The sequence below is a fragment of the Micromys minutus genome (assembly GCF_963924665.1).
Source record: "Micromys minutus genome assembly, chromosome: 1".
NCBI lineage: Eukaryota > Metazoa > Chordata > Mammalia > Rodentia > Muridae > Micromys > Micromys minutus.
The window spans coordinates 90706959-90731106 of record NC_137969.1 but is presented as its reverse complement, the minus strand read 5'-3'; the positions used below and the strand labels follow the sequence as shown (position 1 = coordinate 90731106).

At 45.0% G+C, this 24148-nt stretch overlaps 1 protein-coding gene across 2 annotated transcripts in view; it reads right to left on the bottom strand.

Annotated features, from left to right (window-relative positions):
- Nucleotides 1-20706: 20706 nt before the first annotated feature.
- The window catches only part of DTL (denticleless E3 ubiquitin protein ligase homolog), a gene marked incomplete at both ends in the record, with an annotated part of 34155 nt that continues 30713 nt past the window's right edge, over nt 20707-24148 (bottom strand). For both annotated transcript variants that reach the window (XM_080910042.1, XM_080910043.1), the window contains 2 exons: nt 20707-20805; nt 22062-22891. In XM_080910042.1, coding sequence (XP_080766168.1) covers nt 20707-20805; nt 22062-22891 — 929 coding nt within the window. The remainder of the gene's footprint in view (nt 20806-22061; nt 22892-24148) is intronic.

The window sequence follows — 24148 nt, the reverse complement described above, 5'->3', positions numbered from 1 at the left end:
TTCCAGCCTAGCTGAGCCCTCAATCCAGGTGGAGAGACCCCATAAAGGAGTAGACAGAGTCATAGGGGAGTCTTTTTTGCTTCCATATTCACACACCTGCAATACACAAGTATGCATACACACATGCATAGCATATATATCTTAGTTAGGGTTTTACCGCTGTGAACGGATACCATGACCAAGGCAACTCTTACAAGGACAACATTTAATTGGGACTGGCTTACAGGTGCAGAGATTCAGTCTGTTATCATCAAGGTGGGAGCATGGCAGCGTTCAGGCAGGCATGGTACAGGAGGAGCTGAGAGTTCTCCATTTTCATCTGAAGGCTGTTAGGAGAAGACTGGGTTCCAGGCAGCTAGGATAGGAGTCTTAAAGCCCATACCCCCAATGACACACTTCCTTCAACAAGGTCACACCTACTCTGTTGTAGATTGGTTCTACTGCTATTTGTGTTAATTCAGCTCCCAAATTACACAGGAACTGGCATGTCTGCCCCCAGCTGGCTTTGACTGGTGAAACAAAGTTGCCTCTGGAATCTTCCAGTTTGCATTCTGACTCAAAGTTAACCACAGTTGCAATCACTTCTCCAGAGGACTGGGCAGATGGACATACAGCATGCATTCTGCTCAGAGCTTGGAAGAATCCACACTGCACCGGGCCTGTGTCCCTGGAAACCTATTCTTTGAGGAAGCTGAGGTTTTAGCATGGCTTCTGTCTGCCCTTGGCACTTCTGCATTTGTAGGTCTTTCTTTGCTTAAAAATAAATAAATAAATAAACCAGGTGTGGTGGCACAGGCCTTTAATCTCAACACTCCAGAGGCAGGAGAATCTCTGTGAGTTTGAGGCCAGCCTTGGCTACATAGTTCCAGGATGGCTGCATAGAGAAACCCTATCTTAAAAAAAAAAAAAACAACAAAAAAACAATAAACATACATACATACACACACACACACACACACACACACACACACACACACACACGAAACTGGGGAAATGACTCAGTGGTTAAGAACACTTACTGCAATCTCACACCCACATAACAAGCCAGCTGTGTTCTCACAGTCTCACACTCTCACCACCCAGTGCTGTCAGGGGTAGAAACAGGACCCTGACTGTAACTGGCTGCAGCTGAGCTAAGACAACTTCAACTCCAGATTCAGGGAGAGACTCTGCTTCAAAGAAGGTGGGAAATGGTAGAGGGAGGCTCCCAACATCCTCTTCTATTATCTGTGTGTGCGTCACACACCCAAATGTTACAATGTCACAAGTTAGGCCTTGTAGTATGTTCCCACAATTCTCGATGTCTGGGAAACCTGAGCCCAGAAATGTGAGGAAAGCCTAGGCAAAACAGATAGGGACTCTGTCGCAGAAACAAAACTAAATTCAATAAAACGAATTAAAGAATTGGAGTAGGGTAGCAGCAGAACACCTGTGTGTGAGTGAAAGATTTGATCCACAATACTGCACACACATAAGCAATGATAATCAGACTTACATAATTGGTAGAAAGGTATGATTCATGATGATATCACTACTATGAACTCAATTATTAATATATTCTCTTTCTTTTGCTTCCTCCCACCATTGGCTTGAAATACTGAAATTAGCATTTCTTTTTTGGAGGGGAGGAGGCAGAGATTCTATACCGTCCTGGAGGCTGGGGTGGTGGGGGTTCTACACCATGGGTTCTACACTATGTGTGGAAATGTTGGCTCTAGAGAGGAGCCACACTGTTTTAAATCTGTGCCTGTGAGATATTGGAGGGGAGTGGGTTTAGGGTCAGTCCAGTCTACCCTCAGGGGAGTGACTGACAACCTTTTGAGACTCATAGACGCAGGAGAAAGGTTTAAGATGCCTCCTTAGCTAGAGGCCCTCATTCCTCCTTCAGGCTCATCTGTTTGTCCAAATAAAAATGCATGTGTTTGTCAGGGCCCCCGTCCTTCAACTTAAACACCAGGATACCTTGTCATGTATGGGATAAGAAAAGGGTGGGTGTGACCAGATTAACTAGTGAGGAAAGTTGGGAAGACCACCAACCAAGCAGGAACTCTGGGCCCAGTCCACACCAATACTAATTCTTTCGTCCTGAAGGTTGGGTGGCTATTTGTTTCCCTGTGGGGGATCATAATTATTAGCAGTTCAGAGAATCAATATTTAGTCTTTTACCCATCCTTACCCTCATCTACCTTCTCTTATGCTAGAAAACTTTGTTTTTAAGAGAGAAAGTGTGCATCTGTGTCTTGTCTGCCTCTCTCTCTCTCTCTCTCTGTCTCTTTCTGTATGTGTGTGAGTGTGTGTGATGTGTGTATGATTGCAGGTTCCAACAGAGGCCAGAAGAGGGTGTTAAATTCCTTGGCACTTGATTTCCAGGAGGTTGTGAACTGCCCAACTTGGGTGCTGGGAATTGAACCTGGGTTTTTTTTTTGCATGTGCTTTTAACCCCAGCACTATCTCCAGCCTGAACAGGAAAGTATTACCAGTTCCACTGGGTCTAGGGAACATCCTCCGTTATTTTAGACATGGTCATCATATCTAGGTTTCCAGATCAATAGACTCGACCAACTTTTGAATAAAAAAGAAAAAAAAAACCCTTTAGGGGAAAAATGTGTCTGTGTCTGTGCTGAGCTTTTGAAAACATGTTCTTGTCAGTATCCTCGGATAGACTAGGTGCCTTTCTTCAGAGACCAGGAGTTAGAACTGCCCCTGAGGACTGAGCCACCGGCATTTCACACACTGGTGTGGAGGAGACATTTTTGTATGTGGGTGAGATGTCCCTTGTTTCTCTCAGAAACTTGTGTGGATGGAACCTTTCTGCCTGTCAAAACTGTCTCTCATCCAAAGGTGTTGAGGCCACACTTGGAATCCTAGTACCTAAGAGGTTGAGGCACAAGGATCGTGGTGAGCTCCAGGCCGGGCACAGACTATACAGATGGAGATCCTGTCTCTCACACACAAATAAGTCTGTCATCATTTTAGAAAGCTCCAAGGCTGACTCTGTGAGAGCCTGACTGTGGCTTCCTAGGAAGAACGCCTGTGGCTACATAGCTTAATCCCTTGGGCTGTATCAAACAGCACAATCTGAGGTCTTGGGGTCTTGTTTTCACTTATCCAAGCTCACTACGAAAATTATTGTGTGGGGCATATACACGTGTCTGCATGGATGTTTGCACACCATAACATGGCTGTGGAGGTCATAGGGCAACTCTGTGGGATGAGTTCTCTCCTCCCACATCACACTCCAGGGACCACTTCAGGCTGTGTGAAGCGATCACCTTTACTAGCTGAACCATCTTGTCAGCCCCTCCAGGACATTTTGAAAGCAGTTCCGGTTTTCCTTTGTTAACCCACTCATAACGGCTAACTGCTTCTCAACCAGCTGGCTGGTTTCCCAATGGCAGCCACTACTGAGCTGGCCAAAGGCTACGGCGTGGTAGAGAAGACTGCTCGAGTCTCTGTAGTTGCCGCTGAACACAGCATCCTCCTAGGCAGCATGGTGCCTTTAAACCCTTACCTGCAGCCAGTACACCGTGTCCCACACGTGTGCAGTGAGTTGTAGAACCGATGACACACCCGGAATACGGAGAGCAGCAAACACAAGTACCACCGCTGCTCCCCAAACCCTTGGCAAGCACTTCATCCACTGAGCCACACTGCCAGCCAGATGCTAACTACAAAGTTGGAATCTAGCTAAGCCCCTCCCTTCCCGAGTCACACTAGGCTCTCAAAGCAGCACACGCAAACACTGCACACTGCCCGACCACCAAATAGGAGCAGGGCATGGAGGAAGAGTAAAATGGATATCTTAGAGATTTAGAGGGGTTCTGTTTAGGCCTCAGAAAAGAATTCGATCCTGGGTTTGGACTGAGGGTTAAGATGAGGGCAGAGGAGGCCATTCTCGTCTTAGCCGCCCTTTTTGTTGGCCCTGGGCTTGTGGTGGGAATAAGGAGAAGCCCTTTGCTCACTGTTCTCTGGAAGGACTAACAGGCAACCACGCCTGCTGTTGGGGTGGAGCCTTACCACTCAACCCTATTTCCCCAAGGTTTTGTGATTAAGGGAGGAGCCAGGAGTGGGACTCGGGCTTGGCACTGGTAATGAGCTAGATGAAGGCTTATGGAGGACAGGGTGGAGCTGGGTGGCTCTGGGTAGGACCGCCTGTGGCACGCAGGGGCAGATCTGAGGAAAGTGTCCCTGCATCACCCATGACTAGGCAGCCACCATCCATGGGAGGTCTGGGACATCCTGGGCTCAGATCTCAGCCTAGCTGTTTGCTCTCTGTGGTCTTGGCAACATCTCCGAATCAGATTTGCCCTTTTATAACACAAGTCCAGACAACTGGGTGAGATGATGCCTGGCCTCTTGTTTCTCTGGCTCTCACCTTAGAGGAGAACTGTGCCCATGGGACCAGACTGTGGTTGTTACAGGGATGGCTTTCTCTGCCGTAAAACACACCTAAAGTGACAGCTGATAGCCGTTTGGCCACACGGCTGAGGGGAACCCAGCCTGGGTTTGTCATATCTTCATTGTACTCTTCTCATTCCTTCTAATCCTAAGAGGAAGGAAAACATTCCTGCAGGCCCCTGAGCTCTGCACCTCTGAACCTGATTGCATTCTGCAATCAGGCCACAGTCATGTCAGGCTCAGTTTCCCTTCCTCTCGCTGTTCTGACACTTGTTGCAAGCCAGATGGACTGAAGTGGTGAACACACACACACACACACACACACACACACACACACACACACACACACACACACACGGAGGCTACCCAGCAAGGGAGTCCCCAGTAGGCAGCTGTGGCTGGTCACACTGTATCTTTTCCTGCTCGCATCAGCCACTTTTCTCATTTCTTTGATACATTCTTTTCCTTCACATACAGTCAACCACACTTCACCCTGGGCAATCAATGTGGTTATCAGACTCATTTACAGAGCATGGGTGACCCAAATCCGCCTCTCTGGAAGGTCTGCCCCCAGCATGGATGATGGCTCCTCACCCCAATGGTCGTGTAGATGGACCTCCTTTCCCTAGGCTTCCCCAGCCTATACACTTCAGGACCCCTGCCCCGGCCCCGAGACCCCAAGGCCTTGTACAGTTAGGGCAGCACTGGGTAAAACTGGCTGGGGAGAGTTGCTGGGTACACTAGAGAGGGTTCAAGGGTCTGCCCTTGTTCTGTGAGGGAATGTTAGCTAGTCAACAAGCCCAGCAAGGATGATCATTTGAAGACTTGTGAAGATGATGGGTAACCCACTTGGAGGGTGGTGCTGACACAAAAGCCACTCAAGGGAGGGTCTGGCCTGAGGAGACACACCATCATGGCATTTGGAAGGCACAGCCCGAGAAGTGTGAGCACGCTGGTCACACTGTATCCGTGATGAAGAGGTAGAGACCTAGCTGATGCTTAGGGAACTTTCTCTTTTTACTCAGCCCAGGCCCCCAGCACAAAAACTGATTGATGTGTTTCCAGTCCATCTGAGGCTTCCAACCTCAACTAACCAGGTCTAGAAACTCCTCACAGACAAGCCCAGAGGCATGTCTCCTCAGTGGCTCTAGATCCTGCTGAATTGACAGTTGAGATTAACTGTCACGGTACATCGGTACATACAGTATTTCTGTGGTTGTTTTGATGTATTGCAGGATATAGCTGTCTTCGGTGGGGGAGGGGTAGTGAGAATACTTAAATGATAAAGTCTTCAAATTTTGTTCGTTACTTTTTAAATAAAGTGTCTACCGCAGGCCAAGAGCTGTTACAGGAACTGAAAATTACAGGGCAAAAACTTAAAAAGCCGAAGTTCCTGTCCTCAGACAGCTTGACTTCTGGAGGAGGAAGGCAGACACTGACTGAACCAGCTTCCGAGACCGGCTCAGCATTGCCCAGATCCCCATGGACTCTCTGGAACCTGGATCACAGTAACCTTTATTGTCCTTGTCTGCCTCCGGACCCGCCCCTTCCGGTCTGTTCCCGTCCAATCACATCACCCCTCCAACTCACTCTAATCTGGCAGCTTCTCTTCTGCTGTATTCAATGTGAAGGAACCAGAGAGAGGAAGGCATGGAGGAAGAGAACTGGGGACCCGATAAATAAAAAGAGTGAACCTGGTAGTTACCGTTCTAGGTTTGTGTCTGAAGAAGCCGCCAGTTTGGTGAAAAAATAAGGTCACTGAAGAGAATGTGCTACTCTGCGTTTTATTTTGTCTCTCTGCCAGAATAACTAACTTAAAAACAGTTTGAGGAGAAGAGAAATTTATTTTGCTCATGGTGAGGCAGGCCGGATGGAGCAGAACCCAACATGCCAGCCCGGAAGCAGAGAGACAGATAGGTCTGGAGGAAAGATAAGCCTCTGCTCTCCCCTGACTTATCTTTGGGACCTCCTTCCTCCAGCTGGGCTCCACCTCGTACAGTTCTCAGAACCTCCCAAAATAGCACTGCTTTCTGGGGACCGATCCTTCAACAGTGAGCCAGTGGGAGACATTTCCTATTCAAGTCTTAACAGGTGCTCCTGAGAGCTCACATTGAGGCTGTGGCTAGGGCTCTATCCTCCCGTGGGGCAGCCTGTGGACTTGGGCCTCCCCCAGCGCCTGGAAGCTCTCTGCGTCCGACTGAGCAGTGTAGAGAGAGAGGCCCATTGGCAGCCTCCTGAGTGTGTTAGTCCCCGGGTGTGGGTCTGGGTCGTTTCCTCAGTTCTCCACTATGATCTCTGACCATACTAAGTGTCATTCACACCTAACTGCTTCTGGGACTGGGCTTTTGCCCTTTGGAAACTTCCAGAAGGCTAGTGGGATGAACCAGCCCGTCTGCCTTCTGTCTCCATTCCTACATCTAGTTTTGAGATCACACCAGTAATTGTCTCCCTTCTCAAGACCTGTTCAGAGTTCACTTCCCCCTTACTACAATTTCTACTGTTTCCAGGATCTCCCGTGATGGCATCACACTGACTTTTGTCCCTAAGCTTCGAGATACTATGCCCTCCCCAGACGGGGCTGCTGTCCTTTCCAATTAGGAGGGGGAGTGTCTGAGATGCCTCGGTGAGCACCTCAAGTGCCAAATAAATTCTCTGTTGCTCCCAGTGTCACCAGCCTAATGCCACCTGATGACTACCAGCTAATTACCTCCTCCGAGTGGTGATTCCTTTCCTTAAATCCTGGTCTCTTGGCGCATTGAGCAGACTACCCCATGGAGCAGACAGCAGCTGCAGTGTGAAGGTTTCTGGTGTTAATAGACTCCCCCTGATGACAGCACCTTCCTATCAGAAACCAAGACTTTTAAAGCCCCAGATACTAAGGTCTGGGGACAGAGAGCACAGATTCCTCAAGCAGGTCACTGGGAAGGGTGATACATGGAGCAGTCTTGGGCTTAGACTGAACCTGTTGGGGAGACAGTACCTAATGATGGTTGTTGAGTAGTACCTCAACTTTTGCAGGCTATTAACTCCAAGATGGTGCCTCAGCTGCCGCCGAAGTGCCCACTTTGTCGCTCTGAGGCCAGCAGCTTTGTGTTGCCTACAGGCTGTGCTTACTGAGCCACCGCCTCTTTGCTGAAGGGGAGGCGCCCAGCTTAAGGCAAAGTCGAGTTTAGTCTCATGGCAGTAGGGAAAGTAAACCTTTCAGGACTGGTGCCGGTCAAGGCTCTACTGGTTAAAAAAAAATAATAATAATAAAGTAAGAAGAAAAAGCAAATCACAATCTGGATTATCAACTAAGAATCTGTCTGTCTGTTTCTGGCACACCCCTGTTGGTGTGACCGCCTCTACTCTGTAGTCTTTGACAACCACCGACCAATTCCTCATTTTAAAAATGCCATTTCTCAAACATTTGGTGGGGGAGCTGGTGGCACAGCTCAGCCAGCTCAGCCCCTGCACAGCTTGCAAGAGCTCTGGGTTCAAGTCTCAGCACAACAGAAAGACAGCAAGCAAAGAGTTGTTTTTGTTTTAGAACAGAGTCATACAGTGTGTGACCTCTTTGGAATTGCTGTTTCAGGCTGCATAATTTTTCTGAAAATTCATCCAAACAGTTGTGTTCATCACCAGTTTATTGGTTGTCATGAGCACACTAGTGTGTCTCACAGTCACCCACGGAATGACACCTCAGCTGTTTCCAGGTTTGGGGCTATTCTGAGCAAAGGTCCTGTAAACATTTGTACATAGATTTTTGTGTGAACATTTCTCTGGGACAAATGCCCAAGAGTATATTTGCTGGTACTTAGTAACCGGATGTTAGAGTTATTAGAAAGTGCAGGCATGTTATTGTATGGTGTGTAAAGATTATCCCTGTGTAATTCACATGCTGATTTCTCTGTCCCCATCTGGTTGCAATCCAGACCTGGCGTTGTAATGCTTATTCTAAGAATCTTCCTCTCCATGTTGTGTCAACACTGCTCCCCATTTATCCTCTGATTTGTCAATAACAGACGATCAGCCAATGGCTGAGCAGGGACGAGAATAGGGCTGGACTTTGCGTCCCACCCAGGGAAGTGGGGGGAGGGAGGGGGGAAAGAGAGGGACCTGGAGCAGAGAGAGCCAGATCAATATTAAAATGCGAGTCTCTCGGGGAATTTGGCTGGGAGATAGCCAGATTAGCTCAAAGGATTAGAATAGATTAATAACTGCTCAGATATTGTACTGTAAAAATAAATTAATAAATAAATAAATCTTATAGTCTCTGTCTCATTCATTTGGGAGCTAGCGGGGATAAAGAAAAATTTATCACTTAAAATTGCACTAACAAAAAAGGTGCTAAATAGTTCTTCAGAATGGACACAGGTCAGCGCTCACCCTTGATGTCCGAGCGACTCGCCCTCAGGTCTTCCCTGCATGTGTGGTGCTGTGTTATCTCACTATGGCGTCTGTTCCCTACTGCCGGTGCCTAATTGCTTCTGTCTTCCTTAGCACAACTCCCTGGTTTCTAGCTGCAGTCTTTAAAGTGTTGGGTTTTAAGAGTTCTTTGTATACTGTAGACACTAATTCTTTGTCGGGTGTGTGCTTTGCCAAGTTGTAGTTTTTCTCTGTCTCTGCCTCTGTGTCTCTCCGTCTCTGTGTGGTTTAGTATTCACACACATGAGTGTGGAAGTCAGAAATTGATGTCTGGTGTCTTTGTTTCTTTTCACATTTGGAGACAGGGTTTCTCACTGAACCTGGAACTCACTGACGGGCTAGAGGCTGGGCAATAGGCTGAGGTTCTGCTGTTTCCACCTTCCCCAGTGCTGGGATTAGAGGTGGATGCTGCTACACCTTGCTTTTGATGAGGGTACTGAGATCTGAACTCAGGTCGTTAAGCTTGTGCGGCGAGTACTTTACCCCTGAGCCATCTCCCTAGCCCTGTGCGTTGTCCTTTCTCTCTGTACAGCCCAGCCGTCTGGTCTTCAGTTTACATTCATCGGGTTTTCCATCCATGCCTAACTTTGTCTATCCCCAGAACTCAGAGAGGGTTTCTATTTTTTTTTTTCCTGAAATTTTCATAATTTCACATTTAACCTACAAACCCATGATTCATATCAAATTATGATATTGAAGCATGCAGATTATGTTTTATTCAGACCAGGTAAACTTATTTTTCCAGAGTTGAAAAGCCTATTGTTAGCAGGGCATAGCAGCACTCATTTTTAATCCCAGCTCTTAGGAAGACAGAGGCGGGTGGAACTCGGAGTTCAAGGTCCTCCCGGTCTACAGGGCACAGAGCTAGTTCCATGACCACCTGGGATACACAGGAAAACACTGTTTCACTTCGCACTCTAGTGGTTGGCTTGCTTTGAAAGGATTGGTGCTTTCCTGGGTGCTGCCGGTAACGGTGTCTCTTTTTGGCGGGCAGAGGTGCACACACCTTTAATCCCAGCATTTATGAGGCAGGTGGATCTGTGAGTCTGAGGTCAGCCTGGTCTGCAGAGCAAGCTCCAGGCCAGCCAGAGCTGCATAAGAAACCCTGCCTAGAAAAAAATGAAAACCAACAAAAACACCCCTGCACCCCCAACATACACACATACAGAGTGTCTACATACGGCAGGTTGGACAGCAGAGATGTGCCTGTTGGGTAAGTGCCTCTGGCACCACGGTGGCCAGGAACTGGAGTTACAGGCAAATGTAAGTCATTGTGTAAGTGCTGGAAACAGGGCTGGAGAGATGGCTGAGTGGTTAAGAGCACTGACTCATCCAGAGGTCCTGAGTTCAAATCCCAGCAACCACACGGTGGCTCACAGCCATCTATAATAGGATCCCATGCCCTATCTGAAGACACCTATAGTGAACTTATATTTAATAAAAATAAGTTTTTAAAAACAGAACCTGGATCCTCTGAAAGGGAAGGAAAGCCAGTCAGTGCTCTGAGCCATCTGCCTGGCTCCCGTTTCTTTAGCTCCTTGTCCTGCCTTCCAGGGTCATCTTGAAATGGGTTATAACCAGCATCTGTGGCTGTATCTCCCAAGGAGCTCTTCCCGGATCCTCAGAGACCACCCATGTTGGCCCCAGTGGTAGGTGAGGAGAGGTGGTATAGCTTTGGGTGTCTGGAAGCTTCACGGCCTTTTCCAGTCTGGCCCAAAGCCAACACTACACCACTGCACTCAGGTGGCAGAAGCCATGGTGAAGAGAGAATGGGCTTCAACTTTGCCTTCACTGTGGAAGAGTATGCGAAGTTGGCAGAGCCGAGCCATCTCTGGAAGAAAGACACCATCGATCACAAGGTCTCTTTGCTCTGGCAAGCCGGAACTTTACTGTTTCCAGCCGGAGCTGGCTCTATGGATTTTCAGATCGTTTCCAGTGCCGCGCCTTTGGTGGTTGCTCTCTGGCTGTGTGTGGAGTTTCACCCTGTGTTTACAGACAGGCACTCAGCCACAAGCGACGTGTTACGTGGGGGCTCTTTCTCCTTCTTGGCATTTTATCTAGAAATTTCCAGATGACCTGGATTCTGTCTGCATTCTCCATTCTGGCGCTGTTATATGAGAATCACCTCCATGACTGCATGCTCATTTCATTTGGCTCCTTCCCTTGGCTCACAGGTCTGTGCAGCCTCTTGTCTGATGTTGGAAAACCTCTGCTTTGTTTCCTTGACTCGCTTTCCCAACTGTTTATAAGAGAGTGAGTCCTGTATTCATTATTCCTTTGTTGATGGAAGCAGAGATAGAATTGTGGAAGTAGGCCCAGAAGAATTTGATGAACTGGGTTTGGTCTGTGAGAAAGAAACATACATTGGAGAATGACCAAGTGAAATTTGGGAGGTGGTATTACCATTAACCAAGACTAGATCAGCTTTTTTTGTTGTTGTTGTTATTAATTTTTTTTTAAAGATAGGGTTTTTCTGTGTAATAGCCTTGGGTGTCCTACAACTCAGTTTGTAGACCAGGCTAGCCTTGAACTCACAGAGATCTGCCTGCCTCTGCCTCCCAGTGCTGGGATTAAAGACATTAGCCACCATACCTGACTTTTTATTTATTTTTAATTTTTTATCTTTTTTCTTGCAGATCAGCCTTACAAGGCTTTAATTTCAAGCATGTTAAATTTGAGAGGCCCGCTGAATGCGCAGGTGGGCATACAAACATTGCTGTTGGATACATAAGCCAGTTCAGGTTGGAAGTCAGGTTACAAACACAAAATTCGAGAGTTGTCTGGGCATAGATGGTGCATGGAGCCTCGTTAAGATCACTATGGAAGTAAGGATAAGCAGAGAAGAGATGCTGAGGAAATCCCAAATCATGTCACCCTGTGTCTGCATCTGACCATTCTATCTGCAACCAGCCTACTCTGGCGCTGACCTCTGCTGGCCTCTCACTTTTCACAGCCATCTGGATCTAGGCTGACTCAGAAATTTCTTTAACCAGTGAACAGTCACAGAATCTTCTGGAATCACTTAAGTTTCACCTGGCTCCCAGCAGATGGGCTCTTCTGCCAAAACCCGGGATGGGAGTAAGATAAATGGCCTATAACTTCTAGAGTGAGCTGTACCTTGGCCAGAACCCCTTGGCAGTCCATGGTGTTGCTCATGCTAAGGACTCAGAAGAGGAAAGACCAGACCTATTGCCCTGGGCCAGATGAGTCATGGTTACACACATGAGCCAGGCATGGTGGAGCGTGTCTTTAATCCCAGCACTTGGAAGTCAGGGGCAGGCAGAAATCTCTCAGTTCCAGGCTAGCCTGGTCTACAAAGTGAGTTTCAGGATAGCCAGGGCTGTTTCAGAGAAAATCTGTCTTAAAAACAAAAACGAACAAAAATTTCACTTATATTTTTTGTGTGTTTGTGTTGGGGGAGGGCACAGGTAGCATCACACACATATGGAGGTCAGAGGACTAGCTGTTTCCTTCGCCGTCTGAAGCCTGGGGCTTGAACCCAGATCTTCAGAGTTGGTGTAAGTATCCTTAACCACTATCTCGCCAGTCTTATTAGTTACATGCAAGAAATGTTGCACAAACATTCCTCACGAAGCTGCTAATAAGTTAAAATATTGAAAACTACCACAGGGTTAGCAAGTAGGTTATATCTGTGGTGGGTACTCACTAAAACAATTCTGCAGATTCAGGGAGACTTTAGGGTATACACTTAATAGATGAGCATTTTGTTGGTCAGTTTAGTGTAGTGTTTGGGGAACTGAGTAGACAGACTTGGGGTTCCTTGTGGTGGACTCAAAGGGTGACAAGGTGAAGGATAAGCCTGAGCCAGGGTGGCCAGAGGTGAGGAACTAAACCCACAGAAGGCACTGGAGATTTTATCACCAACAGAGCAGTGGTCACCCAGCCGTTCACTAGTGTCAAAGCTGAGGCGCTGACAGCTGCGTGTGATGGACGGCTGACAGCAACTGCCAGATGGTGTTGAGGGCTGAGTGTGTGGGAGGGCATAGCCAGGGAGCTAGGGAACTCTTTTGAGTAGTTAGAGTGAGCAGAGATCAAGAAAGACACACATGGAAAATGTATGTTCACAACTCATGTTTGTGATGGTAGTGTCTTTAAAGAACCATGAGATAGATCCAATAAAGGGGGAACAAAAGAGACTCTGCGGGGTTGGGCTAGTACACAATATGAGGATGGTTTGAAGATGGAATGGGGAGGGGGGCTGGAGAGATGGCTCAGAGGTCCTGAGTTCAATTCCCAGCAACCACATGGTGGCTCACAACCATCTGTAATGAGATCTGATGCTCTCTTCTGGTGTGTCTGAAGACAGCTACAGTGTACTCACATACACAAGAATAAATAAACCTTAAAAAAGAAAATGAAATTGATCTCAACTTGACAGTTTTGGAAACACCAGAGAACTCACAAAGGATGACTCTGAAGAATGAGGGGTGGGGAGGATCAGAGGTTTTTACAGAGTGGAGGGGAAGTCTGCTATAAACAGCAGGTACATGGAGCAGGGATGTGAACATTTCTGTTACCCAGGACCCCATCTGGCCAGAGGTGAGGCTTTCTCCAGGAGCCTGGTTGTCTGGGTGCAGGCAGGAAGCAGGTAATTTGCTTCATCTGAGGAAGAAAAGTGTTAATCACCAAGAGTGACAGAAGCTTCTCTGCTCAAAGGTCTGGGTAAATGAGAGTAAACAATTTGGGTTCTTCTGGGGAGGCACAGATAGTGGGAAAAGGGAGCTCTTCTGTCTCTACTAACCCAGCTTCCCTTCAGCTCACTTTCTGATCAACCTCCTGTCCTGGGACCCAGGGAAAGCCACCGAGCTTTGTCATTAAGTAGATTTCCCATGTATCCCAGTTCACACATGCCATATTGCCTCTGCGGGCTTGTCAGAAGTGGTCTTTCTAGCCCACGGAGGTTTTCACAGAGGGATGCTTCTTGCTCCACACTCTGCCTATTGCTTAGGAGTACCTAGAAGAGACACTGACCAAGGTCATTGTTACGGTCAAGTAAAGACAAAGCCTCCTTCTTTGATGCTTCCAAACTGTCCTGGACACGAGTCTCACTTTGCTCTGGCCCTTGGCTTCCATGAAACTCAAGAGCATGATATAATCCATTTCCTCAGCTCCTAGCTTTTTATCCAAAGAGGACAACCAGGGCCACCAAATTACAGCCATACAAGAGTGACTCCTAAGCTGGCAGCTGGCTCCATGTTGGTGCAGGAAGGGGAGCTCCTGCGGCCTAAGGGAGTGAGACTAGCACTGTAAATAGAAGGCTTTAGGGGACGCCCCATTTCCAAATGGACACATCAGACACACCAGGGACCACAGGGTTTTTCAGAGCCTGAACTGCTAACAAGGAATCTTATGGACCTATTTAATCAAATCCTATAATGCTGTTTTTCAGTAATTCTTAGAAGGGCTGGAGGTGTCTGTAGCGTGGTGGCATGCGCGAGGTCCTGGCTCTCAATCTCAAGCAATGCAGAGAGCAAGGGATCATGAGAACGTCAAATACTCCTTGGAAAATTATGAACATGCATTTTGGAGGAGGAGGGGTGGTGCTGAAAGACCCTCAGTGACATGGTACATTTGCCAACTCCATGTCAACAGCAAGGCCAGAGGCTTGAGAGTCTGTTTCATCAAGGGTTACCTGGTGTGCACTTCTAGAGGAAAGCGCTTCTCTGTAGAATTACCTTTAGACTTTACAAAGCATCACTGTTGACAGGGATGGGAAAAGGCTCAGCTTATGACATTTTAATTAGAATCCACATCTTGGTTCAAACCAGGGAAGGGGTCAGGCAGCAAGGCAGACAAGAGGATGCCACATTCTGTATGATCCTGTAAACTGGAAAGCAGCATCTGAAGTACACTGGGGGCATGGGCTTGTTGAAACCACAGCGTTAGATTTATCATGGGTAGTATCTCGGCACCCATGTGACAATGGTAATAAATCTGACTGGCACCTGAAGTAGCCTGGGGAAAGATGTCATCGTGGGAGAAAGACGGTCTAACCAATATTCTGCATGTCAGTCTTCTGTGTGGGGTAAAGTGGGTGCTCACACAGCCAGGCATGTGCTCTACGCTGTCTTAACTCTGCTCATTGCCAAACTACAACAGAACCAGCTCTGCAGGGCCACTCTCATTTTCTTGAAAAGGCGGGCACATTTGCTATGGGTGAGCAACCTGAGGCTTGTAGCTGTCTTGATATAAATCTGTAGTTTATAGCCTGTTCCAACTGTGGGCAGCAGATAATTTTTAGTGACCACCTGTTGTAGATGGCAAGCTTATAGACAGAGAAGAGGATTACTGCTAAAACATTGTCTATCAAATGTGGCCAACAACTCCTGCCCTTCTTGCCCTATAAAAATAATGGCTCACAGTAACTATAATTTGCTATTGTGTGCCGGGCAACATTAAAAAAAAAAAAAAAAAAAACCTATGTTTAAGAACCATATAAACCAACTTTATAGACAGAGCCAACAGGGTTGGGATTCAAAGCTAGAATGTGATTTTATTAAAAAAAAAAAAAAAACACAATAAAAACATGTAGAATATAAGCATTTGTTAGCTTTCTCTTGTGACAAAATACTTTGGGTAAATCAACTTTCACAAGAGAAAAGGTTTGACTCAGTTTCAGGTTTCAGCCATGGTCACCTGGCCCACTTTTGGGCCAGTGGTAGCCAGGAAACAGAAGGCAGGAAAGACCTAGAATCAGAATGTCCCCTTCAAGGGCATGCTCCCCCCTCACCTAACTTCTCCCCACTAGGCCTGGCCTTTAAGGGTTCCATCCTCTCAACAGTACCACAGGCTGGCAAGCTCAGCCTTGACCACCGAAGTCTGCCAGGGGATACTTCAGATCCAAGAACTACAGGCATTAAGAACAGGAGAGGAACTAAATTCTAAATTTATAGGGAAGCAATTGGTCCTTCACACAAGCAGGTTCACTCAAAGGGCTTGGCAATCAGTCTCCCATGCTGCCTTGAGGTCATGAAGTACCACCAATAAACCCATGTGTCACACAGGACTTGGACCCAGAGATGAATGACTAGCAGGGGCAGGTGAAGTTTGCCACTCAAGGGCATTTTGCAATGCACCACTGCTATTTATTCCAATCTACAGAATGGCTTAAATACAAATTTGTGTCAGGACCGAAAAGGGCATGTGGCAAGTTATGGAGTTGAAGAGAAACGGGATACACGTAGAACATTCCTGTACCCTTGACAGTTTTTCCTGGTGTATCAGAGAAGGAAGAAGCTATTGAAACCACACAAACCCTTAGTGATACAGCACTCCTCAGTTGGGTTGATGCTTGCTGCTAAGTACACTTAGCCTGTGTACATGTACATAGAGGGCATACATGTACATATTTCTTCATGTGCATATACGCATGTGTGTATATAGAAGCACAAAGTAGACATCAAGACTCTTCCTCGATCACTCTCTACCATATTTTTGGGGGCAGGGTCTCTCCTTTGACCACAGGACTTTCCCTTCCTAGAGCTGGAATTACAAAGAGGTGGCCACACCCATTTGGCCTGGGGATCTGAACTCTGGGCCTCTGTTTTTAAAAAGGCTGAGTTTATCTATAACATTCTTTAGTTAACCCCATACACTCTAGTTTGCATTCAAATATTGGTCCACATAAAAACAATTTTTAGACAAAATGGCTATTCTAAAGTCCTAGTGAAGCATTAAATTCACTTCAAGTTCAATAAAGTGTGTTCAGCTTGCCTGTAACTTTTAACTACTAATATCTAAAGGACCAGAACACGAAGATTTTCCATTACTACAAGACTTAATGAGATAACTGGTTAGTTTGTAATGTGACACAGGTCCCCATGAAACCCTGTGAACCGGTGAGATGGCTGGACAAGCAGTAGGCAAGTGCCTGCACTGAGCCCTTCTGAGGACTGCCAGTTTAACTCTAGCTTCCTAGGGAACTATCCCAGGCTCCCTTCCCACTTTGCTGAGGGAAGTCTTCACTGCCAGGGTGAGTGGATCTGTGAGATTACTTGGCCTTCCCTTTGAGAGCAGTACAAAGGATGTCTCTTGGGATTAGGAAAAGCACAAAAACAACCCCAAAAGCATCAGTGTTATGAAAGACTTTCCACAGGACCAGACATGTGACCTCTATAAGAACATGGCCATAGACTAAAATTTTTCTAAAAAAATTGTGTGGGGAAAGGAATATGCATCTCTAGTATATGATGGTAGGGCAGTTTGTGGGAGCCCTCTCATGGGCCCCATGACACACACACGTACGTAAATACACTTTTTACTTATTTATTTTTTAGACAGGGTTTCTCTGTGCAGTACTGGCGTCCTAGATCTTACTTTGTAGATCAGACCAGTCTCCAATTCAGAGACCTGCCTACCACTTTCTGGGATTAAAGATGTGTGCCCTCACTGCAGTTTAAATAAGGGGTAGGGAAGAGGTTGTTGGCTGACCCTTTCTTAACACAAACAGCCAGTTTTATATGTGCAGCTAACATTTAGAGACATTTTAAAAGACCTGATTATTCAACTACAAAAGGCTTTGAAATAGCAGAAAGAAACGAGTATTTGCACAGCAGCACTGCTTGATATATATCCAAATAGTAAAGTTTGGGACTAAAGTTTTGGACCAAGGACTTTTTACCCATTCTCCTCTACCAAGTGTCATAGGCACTGTTCTCTTGCTGTGGTGACTAAGTCTTTTTCTTTTATAAAGGAAAGCATTTAACTGGGAGATGGGAGGGACTAGCTGAACAGTCTCAGGTTTAGTCAGTTGTCACCACCGGAAGAGGCGTGGCAGCAGACACTGGCAGAAGCCATGCAGGGAAGGCTATGGCCAGTGTCCTGGAGAGTCTTACATGGCTGCAATGGGAGAACCCTGAAAAGATGCAGTCCCAGCTTTGTTCTGGGATTGCTTCTTGCTGCTGCTGTGCCTTCTCAGTGTCATTGCTGTATTCCTCATTTCTCTGACATCCTGTGATTGGGCAAAGAAAGACCCTTTCTGCCTACAGTCTGTTATGATTGATTCTTAGACACTAGTCTACACTATAGGGCAGATTTCTCTGCAGAATCAATATGAAGATGTACTTTCATAAATTAATGTTGCTTAGATGAGTTAAGGATTTTATAGAATTCCTGATTTGGTTCAAATAAATTTAGGAAGTTAAGATAATACTAGAAAGTCTCAGGAGAGGGTTTTAGTTGTTTTGCCAGAAAGATAAATGCGAGTACAGTGAGCTCTCACACACTAAAGCACACAAATTGTACTATGAAGAAAAAGTCTTGGAACAATGAATGATCAATGAAAAACATTCATTTATTCTAGGTCAGGTCCAAGGGTGAGGTCATGGGTGTACACCATGATAAAGCAAGATCATGTAAACTGTTACTTTTAACTTATGAACTTACAGAATGAAACACTGCTTTGGACATCATTCTGCTGAAACATTTTATCTGAGTCATTCTTTTCTTAACAAAGAGAACTTTTGTCTGAGAAGCTACCTAAAGGCTGAGAAAAATAAAGTGTGACTGGGCTGTGCATCCACCACACATATGTATCTGTATGTATACATACATGTAGGCATGTTTACACACTTGTGAAACTGATGAACTAGTGATCGGGCCCTCTAAGTATGTGTATGCAGGATTTCCCCTCATTTCTTGTTTCTTGCTTGCTTTCCTAAGAGTTCAGAGTTTCCCAGGCCCAAGTAGTGAAGTGATTCTTTTTCTGATCCCCTAATGCTATCAGCAGGAATTAACTGCCAGAAGCCATCAGCTCTACACCCCAAAGGACAACAGAGCTGAGTTACCAGAAGCTATCAGCTTTTGGTTCAGTCATTTTCTCATACCACCTCAGTTTACCTGGATGTCAAAGCCAGTCTTTGATAAAACATGGAACAGTCGCTGAGAGCTACATCTTGATCCACAGGCCAAGGAGTAGGGGGTTGGAAGTAGAAGAGAAAAGCCTGGGCCTGGCATGGGTTTTCGAATCCTCAAAGCTTGCCCCCAGTAACATACTTCTCCTCTAAAAGGCCACACCTGCTAATTTTTATAATTCTTTCAAACACTTCCACTTCCTGGTGACCAATCACTCAAATATGAGACCATGTCATTCTTATTCAAAGCAGCACACCAAGTAACCAAAGACATAGTAAACATTCAAGGTTTGATGAAGTAAGACATTTATTAGAACCTCTTTCAGTTTGAACTAGATTATAACTTTGAAAACAAAACCATTTTACTCTACCAGCAAGCGAAAGGGACTCTAGTAGATTACTTCCTTTTGTGTAGATTGCTTTCAGGTCACCATATAAAGCTTAGGAAAGGACATCAGATAAGGTAAAAGGCTTATTATTCAGGGTTATCGAAAAGTCACCAGGCAGGGATAATTACCATTTTGTTACACATGACCTTTGACACCCATTTGTGGTACTAGTTCTCAGAGCAGAGCCTGAAGTTTCTGACAGCCACTTACCCCAGCTTCACTTGGCAGTGCCACAAGACACAAACCATCTGCTTTACTGACCACTAGCCCTGGCTTTGAAAGCAACAGATATTCAACATTATTGGTAGTTCTGCATCATTAAAAGATTTCTTCCTACTGCTTACTACTCAAAAAACTAAATCATTGCAGACTCCCCAGCACTCAGTGAAAGCTGTTGTGTGACTGTAATCTGACTTCCTTTAATTTTTTTTTTGAATAAAACTATAGAAAACCTAACCTTCTCAGTTCAGTTTGTTTTATAAGCTTAACTTACAATCTCAAAGGACTTAAAAGTTTCTAATAAAATATTTAAAAATCATGAGAATAGAAATAAAGTTTAACCAGTCCCCAGAGATTTGAATGAAACACACTTTCCTAACTGTAAGGGAATGCCTTTCTCAAATAGTTTCTTTCCAAGAGTCTGCAAAGGGTGATATGATGCTCATTTCATGAGGACCAACGTGGAACATTTAAGGGAAAGAAAGGCTACAGTATTTTGAATACTGTTTAGAGTCAGCTGACATACCCTCTGCACTAGATAAAGTGCTATGTTTATTTTTTGCTTACCAATATACTAGAGAGCTAGTGCCTTTTGAAAAATAAGGCTTAATTTCCAGGTTTCAGATTTTCAGTTTAGTAGTATCGTCTTTAAAAATACTAATAACTACTTTATGTTAAAAATGTGATGACATTAAAAAAAAGAAAAAAACTCACAGACCCTAGAAAACTGAGAACTATACCTAAATGTTAGCCCTGGTTTCATTATATGCTGATTTTATAAACCATCTCTCAAGAAAGTGCCCACCCCCCATGAGTGATGCTGGTTTGTAATAGTAATCTGGTAAAAGGGATCTCCACAGCTTTCATGGAAACAAACCCAGGTTTCTGTTGTTTTCTCCTGTGTTCTCTGAAGAGTTCACACTGATCACTGCATTTAAAACAGTCATGACCTCAACTCAATCCTGTACATGAAAACAATTTGTACTACATGAATATCACATTTTATACAGTTTGAGAAACAAACACACAAAAGTATAGTGAACAAATGCTATATTTCAGATAAGCTCACGATTGCTTACGGCACCGTCTACAGAGGATGTCTTCAGACTGGCCTTCACAGGTGACAATGTGGACTAGAGACACTTTCCACCATCCACAGAAGCACTCCTTGCTTTCTGCATCCATGAGCAGAATATGATCATCAGACTGCTAGAAGACCACAGAGGACAAACAATCCAGTGAATGAAGACAGCACTCACCCCAGACAGTTGTGTCTATATAAAGTGGGGTCTGACTAGGTCTGCTGAAGAGTAGAAGATTTTTTTCCAAAATAAAACATGACCATTTTCCTAAACACCAGAATTTACGTCTTTTAAAAAAATCCTTGTAGACCCAAGTTCAGTGAACTTTCAGATTAGAATCTATAGTTCAGTTGAGTGTTCAGGACTACAGAAGTCATCTTGAGTTTTTCTACGAAAGTATGTACATATCTTCCTCATGGAGTTGGGAGTTATGGTTACCTAAAAGAAAACAAAGAGAGACATCCCAAGTTAAAGTTCAAAGTCCTCACTCACAGCAAGTGTCTAGGTCATAACTACCTTTCTCTTAAACAGATCAGCCCCTCATTTGATAAAGCAAACAGTACTTCCTTATTCTCTTCCAATAAAGGAACATTTTTTTTTTCTGGTAAATAAATATAAGTTATATATAGTGGCACACCCCACAATCTCAGCACCTGGGATGCTAAGGCAGGAAGGTCATAAGTTCCAAGCCAGTGTGGGGATACACAACGAAAACCTCTAAGTCAATAAAATGTAAACACCAAAACCAAAACGCAACAAATTCTAAAACTTAAAAAAAAAAAAAAAAAAAAAAAAAAAAAAAAAAAAAAGATCAGCACACTGGTTTTAAAACTTAAGGTTTACATTATCAGTGAAAGTAACTTTCACCTCACCCCTTATCACAAGGGTCAGGAAAGACGTATGGGAGACTCAGGGACACTGATGACAAATTTTGGTTCAGCTAAACACCCTTTATGTGTCCCTGTGCCCTTTCCCAGAAGCACAGGCTAGGTTAAGGTTAGGGCAGGGCACTCAGCACATTAGTATTTTCCTTTCCAACTCTTCAACTCAGAACAAGAGCCCTGTGAGCCCCAGCAGCTGATGCCCCTCTCCCCTAACTTCGCACTGAGTGGCAGCAGCTCTCCATCGCTCTGCTGGAGTAGGGCTTAATGCTCAGTTACTCCTGTCTTCTCTCTTAGGCTTTACAAAGCTCACTTATTTCTGCCACAATAATTAAATGTCATGTCAGTCAATGAAAAATGAACCTTAGAAATTCAGAACATTGCTATATGCAAGACAATCATAGACTTGAGGAAAAGCCAACAAATAAAAATAAATTAAAACAATTCAAGGATTCTGTAATTTAATTGCTTTGAAATATCTACATTTCATTTTAATCATAAAATGCAATTACAAGCTGAAAATCTACTTATGAATGTTGGCTAGTTTCCCAAGAATAAAGTTTACTTAAAGAAGAAAACAAAACAAAACATACTGTCTACCAGGAGAGCTATTTTTGAATAGACCCTCGGACAATGAGAAGAAGACTTTAGTGAGCCAAGCAGCAGGACTGAGGAATATGAGCAAATAAAGGGATTAATGGAATAACAGGGCTGTCAAATAATTCAGCAAAGTTATTGAGTCCCAGACAATCTTGAGAACTGCATTTGGTCCCCTTCAAATAGGACATGCATTCTCCCACACTGCAGGCTTACCGGGCCTGGTGACGTCTTTCCACTCTGTCTCCTGGAGCTGGGTGTCTGGGATGATGGACTTCTCGGGGATGAACTCTCTGCCTTGCACTTGGCTGCCATGGCCAACAACCAGTTCTTATTCTCTGGGGAGCTGTTCTCCTTGCCCACCATGTCAGATCCTTCCCCACAAGGTCTCATAGAAAGAGGCAGTGGTCCACAGCCTTCAGAAGCGTAAGGACTGACAGGAGAAGGAGGCTCTGAGATGCTCGTGCCGGCACTTTCAGGCTTGCTTGATTTGGTAGGACTGGCAGAGTCTTGGCTAGGGACTTCCTGGGTGCCGGAAAGGCAGCACAGATCCAGATGAAGACTCTCCACTTGGCCGTCAAGCTCAGTGACACAGCTGCAACTCTTCACACACTTTTGCTTCACACTCTCCAGACAGCTCGAGTCGAGACGCCTCTTCACTCTACTTCTAGATTCAGAGCAAGCATCTGCTTTCGATGACTTCTGGCTCACAGGAATAAGGGCTTTTCTAGGAGATGAGATCTTTGTCTCAGAAGCAGGTGGAGTGACAGGTGGCGATGAGGAAGGTGTTCGGGTCACCCAGTTTCTAAGCGACATCTTGAAAGATGAGAGTGGCTTGGGAGACACAGAAGAGGTGGAGCCTCTTCTGCTGACTGGAGAACGGGTCTTGGCAGGGGTAGTTTTGACTAAGAACGTGGGGGTATTTGAAGGAAGAGGGAGGTCTCCTGCACATCTTGGAGGAGAAGCTGCAGAGGGAGAGGAAATGGATGGACTGCTTTTGGCCTTGGGAGCTTTGGCAGGAGTACTCTGGCTATTTGGTACTGTTGCTGAAAATGAAGAGAAGCATGAAAATCAGAAAGAAAACCAAGTAGAGTCCTTGATTTTTCATCATCTAAAGGCTGTTTTGCCAGTAAACAGCTACAATCATTCCATTTCTACCATACCTCCTAGCACTTGCTTTCTCTCCCCTGTCTAATGCCAGCTTCCTAAGCACCTGATGTAAAATCTACTTGCTAAGCCTAGGAAAGATAAAACGATTGCACCAGCAAACCACTCAACAGTCTCCACATGCAAATGACACACAGCACACAAACCTGCTATAAATAACGAGAGCAAAAGGCACATGGTGTGTCACCATCTTTTACAGTTGTACCTTTTATCCTAGGAATTTGGAGATAAACGTGATATTCTGACATAATCTATCACCTCATAATATGAACATTTACAAATGTATTCCAAGCAGTTTTCAAGTACATCATTATTGCTAACTGTAGTGACCATGCCATATAATAACCATCTTTTCCATGTTCCTGCTGATATGCACACAAAACTTTAGATTCTTCAAATAATATCTCCCACTTGCTAATCTGTTCTTCTCATTAGTACCTGGTCATCACCATTCTATTCTGGATTTTTTTTTCCCTTAAAGACAGAGCTTTACATGCAGCTCTGGCTGTCCCGCTTAAAGTCAAGATATCCACCCCCTCTGCCTCCCAAGTGCTGGGATTAAAGTGTACAGCATTACACACTCAGCTCTCCTTAAAAAAAGGGGGAGGGGTGTATTGGTGTTTTGCTTGCAAAACCTAAGTATGCCTGGTACCCAAGGTGTCAGATCCACCGGAAGCAGAGTTGTTAGCCACTAAGTGGGTACTGGAATTTAAACCCAGGTCCTCTGATAGAACAGCCAGTACTCTTTAACCACTGGGCAATCTTTCCAGCCCTCTGTTATTATTTTTTTTTTTTAAAGACAGGGTCTTGGTTGAGACATGAGAGTTCTTGTTGTTTTTCTCACCTGACTTTTCCCCCAATACCCATGCTTGACCCATATCTGGCAGCTTACTACAGCTTATAATTCCTACCCTAGGGAATCTGCACAGGCAACTGCATGCAGGTGACATATACTCACATACATAGATAAACAAAACAAATTTCTCATATCTTTATGACAAATATGAAGGAGGAAAAGGAAGAAGAGAAGAATGTGATGATGATGGTTTCTTTCTAATTCCAGTCTTTAAATTTAGTGTTTGGATTCTACATAGAAGAAATATCATGCAGTATTATTTCCTTTTTGTGCTTGGCTC